Here is a 12,407-nt window from a genome sequence, read left to right as displayed (position 1 = left end):
TTGTATGATAAAACCTAAATTGCAAATATTTTTATACTACATCTGTAGCCTCAATGCCAAAACACATGCATAATTGACCTAAGTCCTCGAATAAACTCTTTGGCCCTTTGTCAATTACACCTTCTTGAAATTCAAGAACCCCGATCCCGATTGCCAGGGAAGGCCTAAAATTAGAGCTTAATACTAGACTTTGTTATTATAAGAGATGAATCCTTTGGATCACTCCAACTACGCCGTGTATCTAAGGTGCATGTGACGTGTCTTGCGCCAAAGATCTTGGTATGTTGTGTAACCGTTTGACCGCAAAGTAACGGATCTTAGTTATTATTTTATTAGACCTGGAGCTCGCTTCCTCGAGCTGTGAAGTACTCTTTTTAGGTAAGAATAGCTAGGCTTTGCTGATGATCAAGTGAAAACTGTAAATTTAGCCCATTGCGATTGGGCCTATATCAGACTGGATTTATATACTAAATCCTTCTATAACATTAACTAAGCTTCTTCACACCCAAAAATCCTTTTCTCTTACTTATCTAACATTAACAAAGAAATAATATCTCAAATAAATCATGTCAAAGACGAAGTTACAATAATCTTTCTTCCAAGATTCTTTCTTCATGAGAAACTAAATTTACTTAAAAATTACTTTCCTCTTCTCTCCTTTTTCACAAATAAAGTAATCTTAATCGCAAGAATCTCTTTCCCATTGGTCATCACAAATGGTCCCTTTTACAAGTAGTTACATGTGTTTACATATTTAAGTAGAATATATTGGATAAATAAAAATCGAAGATGAAAAAAAATTAAGATTATGTCCTCAAAAGATTTAGCAATTATAGATAAAAATCTACTATATCTTTGAAAAAGGGCCCACATTTCAATGTATTGATTCAAGCCACATAAAATTGTGTATATTGGATTCGAATCTTGTTAATGAAACGTGTATACGAAATCAAACAACATACATTGTAGGAGGTTCAACCCAGAGGAGAAAATTAGAAGCAAAGAAAGAAAGTATATCCTTAAAAAATTAAAATTTAGAGATGAAAATCTACTATTCGTATGAATGTTTACCACATGTCATTATGAATTGAAAGAGAATCGAAAGCGCGTGTACAACTTTATTATATAGTCAACACGTATATATATACACATTTGTACATATTGATTTTATGATAATTGTTGATTAAAAGTAAGGAAAATATATGGCCAAATTTGGAACAAAATAATGTTAGAACTTCCAATGACTAATTTCACTATATAAAGCCAATGCTTAACCATACTTTTTCATCCCCTCTTGCTTCTATCTAACATAAAAGAGAAAGAATGTCTCAATCAAATCGTTTCAACGATGAAGTTACAGTACCATTTCTCCCAAATATCTCTCTTCACGAGAAACTACATTTACTTAAAAATTTATTTGCTCTTCTCTCCCTCTTTGCAATAGAAGCAATCTCCATTTTAAGAATCGCTTACCCATTGATCATCACAAATGTTCTCCTTTACGTTCGCTCCTTCATATCTATTCCTGGCCGGTCTTGGTGGCCCCACTCTTGCAGGCGGCTCCGTCGCACTTGCATTTGCCAACATCACCGCTTACTCGTTCTTCTCCGGTTTAACCATGGGTGTAGACTCAATTTGCTCACAAGCAATTGGTGCAACAAACTATAAACTCTTCCGGGCAACAATCCGTCGAGGAATCATCCTACTCCTTGTCACAACTCTCCCTGTTTTTCTTCTATGGATAAACACCGAGAGGATTCTGAAATTGTTAAAACAGGACGAGGAGCTCGCATCCATAGCTCACACCTTTCTGCTTTACTCTGTTCCAGATCTCCTTGCTCAATCTTTCTTACACCCATTAAGAGCTTATTTCAGGACACAGTCAAAGACTATACCTTTATCCGTATGCACAGGGATTGCGAGTGTTCTCCACTTTCCGGTTACATTCCTCCTAGTGTCATACCTCTTTGAGATCAAAGGTATTGCTTTGAGTGGTGCTCTGTCAAATTTCAACCTTGTCATATTTCTCTTCATCTACATAGCTTTCTTCGAAGAAAAGCTAAGTAAAGATGAGAAGGTCTCAGAGGAGTCGTATGAATAGAGTGTGAGAGAATGGAAGAAGCTGCTTGGTCTCGCGGTACCCAGTTGTGTTGCAGTTTGTCCCGAGTGGTGGTGCTACGAGATCATGATTGTGCTTTGTGGGTTACTTATAAACCCTAAAGTATCTGTTTCGTCAATGGGTATACTCATCCAAATCACTTCCCTTGTTTATATTTTCCCTCATTCACTTCCCTTAGTGATTTTGGTGCATTTTAGAGATAAAATAATAAAGACTTGTAGCTGACCATCGACCAGCCTAGCGATCGATGATCGAGGATGATAATCGATCGACACACATCCTGTGTTGTCGATCGACGGCGAAACGAGCAAAGTTCTGATTGTTTCAAGCCGACTTTAAGCCCAAGTCCCACAAGAATTACCAGATTACCCCTGGCGAGTTTTAACCTAATATTTATGTGCTCTGCTATTGTTCTAGGCAATACACGCTTTCATACTTTTCACAGCAAAATACTTAGAGTCTTAGGTTTGGAGAGAAGATCCAAGAACTCTTTCAGAGATTTGTGATTGGAACTCCAAGTTTTCTTACTCTATTTTATTTATGCAGTTTTCATATTTTTTTGTGATGAATTGCTTAGCTATGTATGAGTAGTTCTCCTTGTTAGATTTAGGGTTCAGATATTCATGAGGGATTAGCACAAAATATAGAATTTCTAAGTATTAGGATATCCATCAATTAAACTGTTCTCAATGCTTGTGTTCTAGAGTAGCTAACTAGGACCTTGCCTATAAGATATTAGGGCGCAAGCGAAAACTTGGTTCTCTGTCTGAATTAGTTTAGATTGTTTGCTAGAAACAAGCAGAATCTGGTTTAGTTAAACCTAGTGAACACGTCAAACTCGTGCGTTAAAGCTCCCTAGAAGGTACGTTGATCGACAACTCGTGCGTTAAAGCTCCTTCTCCTTTGGTAAACTGATACCAAGACTTTCCATAATTATCCTCAGGTTATTGGCACAGTCTGATGCTTGTGACAGATCCATGAATTCAACTCAATTATTCTAATCATAAAACATTTTTCCTTCCATGAACTTTGCATCTCTTGATACAACCACTCTTCTTGTTTCAGGGTTGTAACATTGGTGTCCTTTTTGTGTATAGGAGTACCCAATGAACATACACTTCATGCTTTTTGCTACTAGTTTGTTCCCTTGCTCTCATGGTATCAACATAAAGAAAACGCATCCAAACACTCTAAGGTGGTGGAACGGAAAGTCTGATTTGGTTCATCACTTTATAAGGAGATTTATTCTACAGCACCTTGGTAGGAATTCGGTTGATCAGATAGCTTGTTGTCACCACAACATCACTCCCGATCCGTTTACGAACATTGGTATGAGATTGATACACTAAAAATGAATCCTTGCTACTGTCAAGTTTGTGAGAGACAAGGTTTCACTTCTTAGATTTAGGTTAGGTCAAGAGAGATGAATGAGAATCGTGGGCTGAATCCCGTAAATAAACTTGAAGAATGAATATGATTTTATTGATGAGTTGAAAGATGATGAATACAAAGGAATGTATCTTGAGATGATTGCTAAAGAATACGTAATGCTTTTAATCTAGTACAAAAGTTGATATATGGAAAAGAGATCCCCTTTGTCTTTTATCTTCTCCATCTTTATATAGTCTAGGTTTCGTTGGCAACCCTTCAACTGTTCTCCTAGATATTTGGCTTCAATTACGGAGCTCGCTTTAGGCTCCTCTTGACCGAGTCTCTTAAGGTGTTAGCTCACTTTCTGTCGTGACCTCTGCTATGATGTCTCCCAGGTCCAGTCGTCAGCTCGGCTTTCAGCTCCCTTTGTTATGATGGGCTTATCGCAACCCACATGCTAGCTCACGCTTATCGGTACCTCACCTGAGGGTCATATTCGGGTCCAACAGTTGCCCCCAGCTTCCGAATAAAATCCTTTGTCTCGGAAGCTAGAATCTAGCTATCGATCTTATCTTTTCGTTAAGATAATGATTAGTTCTTATCCTATTTAGATTCAGCTTACTCGATCTAACGGTCTTTATTACGTTTGGCAGAATCTATGGTTCAGATGGAGAGGGTTTGAAATGACTTTTCCGAATCTCGAGAGGTGATGGGATATAAAGCGGTGAACATTAACTGCTAGCCTTCCACTTTCTCCACGCCTCCGTTCGGTTTTCAAGGTAACTTCTCTCTCTTTATTTTACTGCGATTTTTTTATCTTCCTCGTTACTTTTCTCTGCAAATTCTCTCCCAAACCTTGCAATCGATTTTCTCCTTAACCTTCCCATACTATGGATCATCCGAAAGAAGGTTCCGGGGAATCCGGGATGCCTCCCTCTGCTTCTGGAGCTAAACTACTGAAAGTTAAGCAAGAAATCGGAGCCAAGATGAGGAAGGGGAAAAAGACAGCCAGGGAGGCAATCGCGACCAGAGTTTCTAAACGGAAGAAGAAAGACGATTCTAGTGGGAGCAGTCCTCACTCGCCTTCGTTGCTGAAAAATCAAGACGTGGTTAACCTCATGGTTCAAGCTCTCGCCCAAAAGGAGCTTGGCCGTGCCTGTAATTCTGACGAAACCCCCGAGACCGCTCCGGAGGGTTGGTTCTGTTGCCATGAGAAGTACATCTCCAAGTCTCACTTGAGATTTCCTCTTCCGACCCTACTGCTTGATCTACTAGATCATTATCAGTTAGCCCTTTCCCAACTCTGTCCCTCGGTTATCCGGGTGATAAACGGCTTTATCACTAGGTCCAAAGAGGAGGGGGTTAGCGTCGGTCTTACCGAACTTATGAGCCTCTTTTCCCTGAAGGAAAGCGCCTCTAAGGAGGGTGGTACCGGGACCTACTACCTCCCTAGTCGTCCCAATCATGTTATCTTCAGATTCTCTAGTAGTGATGATGACTGGAGGAAGAAGTATTTTTACGTTAAAGTTGATCCTTCGACGGTTCCTGTGGGTCGGAACCTTAGGGTCACTTGGACTAATCCATCTGGTTAGGAATTCTAGGGATATTTTTTTTGTTTTATTCATTTATGGCCGAGTAACCTTTTGCTCTGATTTACTTGCAGAAATCGAAGATCCCCCGAAGCTCTCTACCAAGCTCACCAGGGCTCTATACCGCAAGTTGCAACAGAGTCCCTGTACCTGGGTGGCCTACACCACTTCTCGAATAAGTGCAGCCAGATTCCCAGATACCTACAACGCCTCTTTCCAAGATCCCATTCCTGCTGAGAACCTTGAGAGTGAGTTCTTGTCGAACCTTTTCAATGATTTTATCGCTTTGAAGTTTTTAAACTTAAGGATTTCCATTGTTCCAGTTTCGGCAGGCGATTCGGTTGTATCGATCTCAACTGGTGCTAGTGCTTCGGGAACTGAAAAGTCTCAGCCAGGTGACATGACTCTGCGACCGTCATTCCGTTCTAGGGGTAACCCCTCTAAAGCTGCCAGTGCTTCTCGTGGAAGCGACAGGAACCAAGGAGGATCGTTCCTTATCTCAATGAAGGAAGTTTTGGACGACGGAGGATCCAAACCTGTTGTCGAGACTACTCCAACTGAGGTTGTAGCTCAGGATGCTGCTCCTCTCCCTGAGGTCCAGGTGCCGGAGGCTGACTACCAGGCTCCGAAGGGTACCTCTGAGATCGAGCCGTCGAGACACAAGAGGCCCAGGATCGATCAGGGCGGAGCTTCCATCCGTTCTTCTTCCTCGTCCTCTAGAGGAGGGACTGTTGGGTGGAGCTTTACCCATTCGAAGCCTGGGTCGATCCTGGATGACTCTTGGGGCCTAGCTGCGATAATGAGGCACCTGAAGAGCGTGGGATGTCCCCTTCCAGCGCTCAAGGACCTGACTAACCGAGATGAGTATCTCGATATTGCCCACTGTATGGGTCAGGTACGTGATCTCTATCTGTTATTTGTTTACATTCTTTGGAGACGATGATATATATATATATTTTCTTTGGATTTATTGCAGTTGGCTGGGGCTGTTAACAGGGCCCAGCTCAGGTTTGAGAATGCTCTGTGTGCTGCCCCCAATGCTGGTGAACTTGCTGAGGTTACCGAGATGGTTAAGGCAGCCAAAACCGATCTTGACCAAGCCCGGGTTCGAATTTCTGAACTCGAAGCCGAAGTGACGAGGCTAGGCTCGAAGGCCGATGCTCAGCAAGGAGAGATCGAGAGTCAAAAGCTCGATATCCAGGTGAAGAGCAGGAGGATCAATGATTTAGAGGCTGCTCGAAAGATAGCTGAGCATCAAGTACGTGAGCTCATTGCCTCATCCCGGGATAGCCAGAAGAACAAGGAAGCTGAAGTCAAGCTGGCTGTCAGGGAAGGGAAGAAAGAAGTCGCCGAAGCTTACGGCAAGATCCTGGTCTGTGTTAAGGAGAAGTTTGCTAGGAAGAAAGATGAGGTCGACGCTTTGGTGTACGCTCAGGAGCTCCAAGCTAATGCCGACCTCTTGAAGGATATGCTGAACAACAAGATCCAAAGCGTTGAAGAGGAGTACAACCAATTGGTGGCCTTATTACCAGAAGCGACAACTGCGTATGAGAAGGCTCAAGTCTCTGACTTCTCGGTCAGCAAGCTTCCTCTTCCCCAGATCTCGGAGAGTTCAGGTACTTTCGAGATTAACATGTTTAATCCATCCTTTTCTGGGGAGTATGGCTCTAATTTGGGTTTGATGGCTCCTGACTTAGCTCCAGTCGAGGCAGCAATAGGAGGTGACGGCAATGTGGTCGATGAGGGAGTTCCTGCCGGTGCTGGTGATCCGATTCAGGAAGAGAAGGAAGATTGAGAGCTACGGCTCTTTTAACTTTATGTTTTGTGTTTTTAAGACTTCGGCCTAAGGGCTTTGTTTCGTTATGTTTTGTGACTTAGTGCCTGAGGAGGCCTTTAAACCTTAACGCTTGCTGGATTTCAATAGCCTGGGGAGGTTTTTAAACCCTTTCTTATGTTTAAATCGTGGCTATTATTTCTGTTTTAAGTTTTTGAACTTAACCTCGTTTCATTTAATCATAGTGATTGCGAATCTCAGATGAGTTGTGTGCCGTCATCGTTGAGTCGGATTAGGACCTTTAGTCTTTATTTATGATAAGCATTTAGCTTAATGGATATTCGGTCGTGATAACCTTAAAGAGAAGTTCTTGATTTTAGCTCGGGGACCTGAGTCCGATTCGAAAGGTTCTGGGACCTGGTTGTTCAGGTTCGTAGGAACCTGGATTTAGATTCATAGGGACCTGAGTTAATTCGAAGGACTTCGAGGCCTTTGAAGTTTAACGGATGGAATTGAGGAATTTCGGGATTTTCCTGATTCTTTAGGATTTTAAGACCTTTCGATTTTGATAAGGGTTTCAAGACCTTTTGGTTTTGATTAGGATTTTAGGACCTGGTTGATTGTTAAGGATTTTGATTGTCAAGGATTTTAGGACCTTGTTGATTGTTAAGGATTTTGAGACCTTAGTTTATGTTAAGGATTTTAGGACCTTGCTGATTGTTAAGGATTTTAAGACCTTAGTTTATGTTAAGGATTTTAAGGATTTTAAGACCTTGGTTTATGTTAAGGATTTTAAGACCTTTGGGTGTATTAAGGATTTTAAGACCTTTGGGTGTATTAAGGATTTTAAGACCTTAGGTTCAGGTTTTAGGGACCTGAATGTATTCGAGATTGTTGAGCTTAGGTCCCGATTTAGGGGGACCTAAATTTTCTTGGAGGGTTTTAAGACCTTTGATGTTTATGAAACTGAATCAATCGTTTTATTAATATCAGATATCAGAGAATACATGATTCAGATTATTTACACAGTAACTATTTTTAGGCTAAGTGTTCTTGGTAACACCTGCCCCTTTGGCTTAGGTGAGGAGGTTGGTGAGAAGAGGTTGGGGCTGCACTCATGACGGAGTTGCCTACGTACCCAGTCAAGGGATCAAGCCAAACGTAGTTCAGGGGTTTTAGGTACCTAATGATAGTATCTTTTGAGGTTCGTGGCATTCCACGATCGGATTTCAGGTACCCCGGTTCGTACCTTCTGGAGTTTGTAAACTCCGGGTCGTACTATGTGGATAATTCGGTAGGGTCCTTCCCAGTTGGTTCCTAACTTTCCAGCTCCCGGTTCCTTTGTTCCTTCGAACACTTTCCTAAGCACTAGGTCCCCTACGGCGAACTGTCGGGGCCTTACTTTGGAATTGTAGTGTCGTGCCATTGCTTGCTGATAATTTTGAATGCGAAGCAAGGCTTGGTCTCGTCTTTCCTCGATCAAGTCGAGGCTATCCATCAGGAGCTGGTTATTAGCTGCGGGATTTGAGGTGCAGAGCTCCCGTCTGAGGCTACCTGCGGTGGTTTCTGCTGGGACGACAGCTTCCATCCCATAAGCTAAGGAGAAGGGAGTTTCCTCTGTAGCTTTTCGTGGGGTGGTTCGGCAGGCCCATAGTACTTCGGGTAGTTTTTCCGACCAAAGCTCCTTTTGGGCTCCTAGGCGTTTCTTGAGGTTTGCTAAAACTGATTTGTTGGCAGCCTCCGCCTGTCCGTTCCCTTGAGGTCGCCGAGGTGATGAGAAGGTGAGGCGGATGTTCCATTTATCGCAGAAACTTTTGAAGTCGTGGGATATGAACTGTCCTCCATTGTCGGTTACGATTTCGTATGGGACGCCATGCCTGCATACGATGTTTTTCCAAACAAATCCTTCGACCTCGAATCTGTTTATTTGTTGGAAAGCTTCAGCTTCAATCCATTTCGTGAAGTAGTCGGTTAGGACCAGGAGGTTTAGTAACTTCTTTCCTTTCCCTGAAGGTACTAATGGACCTATAATGTCCATAGACCACCTCATGAATGGGTAGGGAGCTGATATGTTAGACAGCTTTTCCGCTGGTTGGTGTATGATCGGTGCATGCCTTTGGCATTTGTCGCACGATGAGGAGTAGACCTCACAATCTGCGATAATGGTAGGCCAGAAGTAGCCTTGTCTTTTTATTCGGATGGCTAAGGCTCTGCCTCCGGAATGGTTTCCACAGGAACCGTCGTGCATTTCCTTCATGAGTTTCATAGCTACTAGGCCGTGAACGCATTTTAGGTAAGGTCCGGAGACACTTCGTTTGTGGAGGGCTGACTCGATTATACAGTATCTTGCTGCTAAAGCTTTGAGTTTTCGAGCCTCCCACTTGTTGGGTGGAATTTTTCCCTCTAGGATGTAATCCATGATCGGTATTCTCCAGTCTTCTCTCCCTACAACTTTGTTGTGAAGAGAGGAGGGAGATTCCTGTTCGGGACCTGGTGCCGTGGTGCCCCCGGAGATATTCGTTGGAGTAGGTTCTGGGTTCTGAGGAATATCTCCAATTTCCTCGTTATCCCCTGTGGTTTGTGTAGCGTTCCTAGATGCGTTTTTAAGAGCGGTGCGGCTTCTTGTTTGGACTTTATAGACAAGTGGCTCCGAGGTCTGGATGGTGCCCCCGGAGGTACTCGTAGAGTTAGGCTCTAGGGAGTCTGAACTTCGGTGAGTACCTTCACTTTTGTCGTTGTTTTCCGGGTTCTGGGTTGCTTTCCTGGAGGTGTGCTTTCTAAAGCTGCGTGTTCTAGTTTTCGGGAACCAGAATGTCGTGAAAACTTGGGTAGCTACCGTCGGGAGGCTGTTATCCTCTATTTTTTCCTTTGGTTTGCTATCCATCTCAGCCTTGGTAGCTATGTCGATACTTGGCTTCTCGATTCCTTCCACGGGTATAATTCGTTTTACGAGAGGGTCGGATGTGGAAGCTAATGCGGCGAGCGCGTCTGCTGAGGAGTTCTCCCCTCGTGGGATCCTCGTTAGCTCGAACTTGTCAAACTGCTTTGTGAGGTTTAGGACGACCTCGAGGTATGCCCCCATTCTTTCGTCCCTTGTTTCGTATTCCCCGTGAAACTGGCTAGCTACCAGCTGCGAGTCGCTGTAGGCGTTTAGCTCCCGAATTCCGAGGCTCAGGGCGAGCTTTAATCCAGCGATTAGTGCTTCGTACTCGGCCTCGTTGTTGGAAGCGTTAAATCCAAGTCTATAGGATTGTTCGATGGTTTCTCCGGCTGAGGAGGTTAGTCTTAAACCGACACCGGAGCCTTGCCTTGACGAGGCTCCGTCCACGTATAGGCTCCATTTCGGAACCTCTGTTTCCTGGTCTAGATGTTCGGATGCTAGCTCAATAACGAAATCGGCGAGGACCTGAGCTTTTGCTGCTGCTCGGGGTCTGTACTCGATGTCGTACTCGCTGAGCTCTATAGCCCATTTTGCTAATCGTCCGGATTGGCTAGGGCTATGCAGAATCGTCCGTAATGGTTGTGAGGTCATTACGATGATCGAGTGCGATTGGAAATAAGGTCGCAGCTTCCTGGCAGCTGTCACGACTGCTAGGGCTAGTTTTTCCATGGTGGGATATCTCGTCTCGGCGTCTATTAAGCTTTTGCTAGTATAATAGACAGGTCTCTGTTCGTTTTGTTCCTCTCGTACTAGCACTCCGCTGACTGCAGCTGCCGACACGGCGAGGTACAGGTACAGTGGTTCTCCTACTACAGGTTTGGATAGTATCGGAGGTTCCGAGAGGTAAGCCTTCAGCTGTTTGAAGGCTTCTTCGCACTTTTCATCCCATAAGAACTTCTTATTATTTTTCAGAAGTTTATAGAATGGAAGGCATTTATCGGTGGACCTGGAGATGAATCGATTTAGTGCTGCGATCCGTCCGGTCAATCTTTGTACCTCTCTGGTCGTTTTAGGTGATGGCATTTCCAGGAATGTCGCTATTTGTTTCGGGTTGGCTTCGATGCCTCTTTCGGTTACGAGGTAACCTAGGAATTCGCCGGAAGGTACTCCGAAGGTACACTTAGCTGGGTTTAGCTTCATGTCGTATTTGTTGAGGATTTCGAAACATTCTCTTAGATGGGAGATGTGGTCCTCCCCCTTTGAGGATTTGACTAACATGTCGTCGATGTAGACTTCCATGGTTTTTCCGAGTTGTCCAGCGAACATTTTATTTACTAACCTTTGATAGGTAGCTCCCGCGTTTTTCAAACCAAACGGCATGACCTTGTAACAATAGGTTCCTCGTTCAGTTATGAATGCGGTTTTCTCTTGATCCTCAGGATCCATCATAATCTGGTTATATCCTGAAAAGGCATCCATAAAGGACAAGAGCTGGTGTCCAGCCGTTGCTTCGACCAAACGATCGATATGAGGTAACGGGAAGCTGTCCTTAGGACAGGCTTTGTTTAAATCGGTGAAGTCTACACAGATTCTCCATTTCCCATTCTTCTTTTTTACTACCACTGGGTTAGCTAGCCAATCGGGGTATTGTACCTCTCGGATGGACCCGGCCTTTGTTAGTCGATCGACCTCGTCGTTGACAGCTTGGGCTTTTTCTAGACCTAGCTTACGACGTTTCTGTTTGATCGGTTTAAAAGTAGGGTCTACATTGAGCTTATGAGTGGTGACATTTGCATCTATGCCTTTCATGTCGCTGGTGGTCCATGCAAAGGTTTTGATATTCTGTTTTAGGAATTCGACGAGCTCCTTTTTGGTTTCGAGAGGTAGCTCGGATCCGATGCTCACCTGTTTCTCAGGATTTGAGTCGTCGATGCTAACTTTTTCGGTGAGGTTCTTAGGGGGACCTCGGATATTTCGTTGCATTTCGCGACTCTCCTGGATCTGTAATTGCTATTGGGGGGATTCTTTTATGATCTCGAATCCTCCCAGGTAACAGATCCTTGAAATCTTTTGGCTACCGTGTATGGTAGCTATTCCGTTGGTTGTTGGAAATTTCACGCATTGGTGATAAGTTGAAGCTACTGCTTTCATCTTATGAATCCAAGGCCTTCCGAGGATTGCGTGGAAAGGGGATGGTTTGTCGACAACTATGAAGTTGGTCATTTTCATGACTCCGCCAGCTATAATTGGGAGCTTAATTGTTCCCAATGAGGTGGCTGTTTCACCTGAGAAACCTACGAGGTTGGATTTCTGGTCGACAATTTCGTAGTCGTCTATTTCCATTCCCTTTAGTGCGTTGTAGAAAATAAGATCGACGGAGCTTCCGGTGTCGATCATGAGCTTAGGTACCTCGTACCCTGCTATATTTAATGTTATGACAAGGGCATCGTCGTGAGGTCTATCGAGGTCTAATGTCTCACTCTCCCAGAAAGAGATCTTAGTGTTAGACTCAGGCTTGGTCGGTTTGGACTGAGTGTTTGACACAGCTTTCCGTACGTGACTTTTAATAGAGTTAACGGAGTCTTGACACACATCGGACCCTCCAAGGATGTAATCGATCCTTGAGCCAGGGCTCGATTGGGGAGGTGGTTTACTCAAGAGGGCCTCGATTTG

General features: G+C 43.8%; 2 protein-coding genes and 1 pseudogene across 5 annotated transcripts; 2 read left to right on the top strand and 1 right to left on the bottom strand.

Annotated features, from left to right (window-relative positions):
• The first annotated feature begins 212 nt into the window (after positions 1-212).
• On the top strand, positions 213-2,490 carry LOC125592311 (annotated as a pseudogene).
• Positions 2,491-3,548: 1,058 nt separating this feature from the next.
• On the top strand, positions 3,549-7,113 carry LOC125592310. 4 transcript variants are annotated; one of them, XM_048767119.1, is made up of 4 exons: positions 3,549-4,269; positions 5,154-5,327; positions 5,403-5,974; positions 6,056-7,113. In XM_048767119.1, exons 3-4 carry the CDS (start codon positions 5,480-5,482, stop codon positions 6,872-6,874), a joined length of 1,314 nt encoding a protein of 437 aa, XP_048623076.1. In that variant the 5' UTR covers positions 3,549-4,269; positions 5,154-5,327; positions 5,403-5,479; the 3' UTR covers positions 6,875-7,113. The 4 variants fall into 4 exon arrangements, with proteins under 4 accessions (XP_048623076.1, XP_048623075.1, XP_048623074.1 ...); XM_048767118.1 differs by lacking the exon at positions 3,549-4,269 and having other exon boundaries at positions 4,387-5,327; positions 6,056-6,695; positions 6,783-7,113; XM_048767117.1 differs by lacking the exon at positions 3,549-4,269 and having other exon boundaries at positions 4,387-5,327; positions 6,056-6,695; positions 6,777-7,113.
• Positions 7,114-7,726: 613 nt separating this feature from the next.
• LOC125592309 lies at positions 7,727-11,717 on the bottom strand. The gene has a single exon (XM_048767115.1). It carries the CDS (start codon positions 11,715-11,717, stop codon positions 8,037-8,039), a length of 3,681 nt encoding a protein of 1,226 aa, XP_048623072.1. The 3' UTR covers positions 7,727-8,036.
• Between the last annotated feature and the right edge of the window lie 690 nt (positions 11,718-12,407).

This window comes from Brassica napus, chromosome C9, assembly GCF_020379485.1.
Source record: "Brassica napus cultivar Da-Ae chromosome C9, Da-Ae, whole genome shotgun sequence".
In the NCBI taxonomy this organism is placed as follows: domain Eukaryota; kingdom Viridiplantae; phylum Streptophyta; class Magnoliopsida; order Brassicales; family Brassicaceae; genus Brassica; species Brassica napus.
The sequence above is the reverse complement of the archived record's forward strand: the minus strand, read 5'-3'. Positions and strand labels throughout refer to the sequence as shown.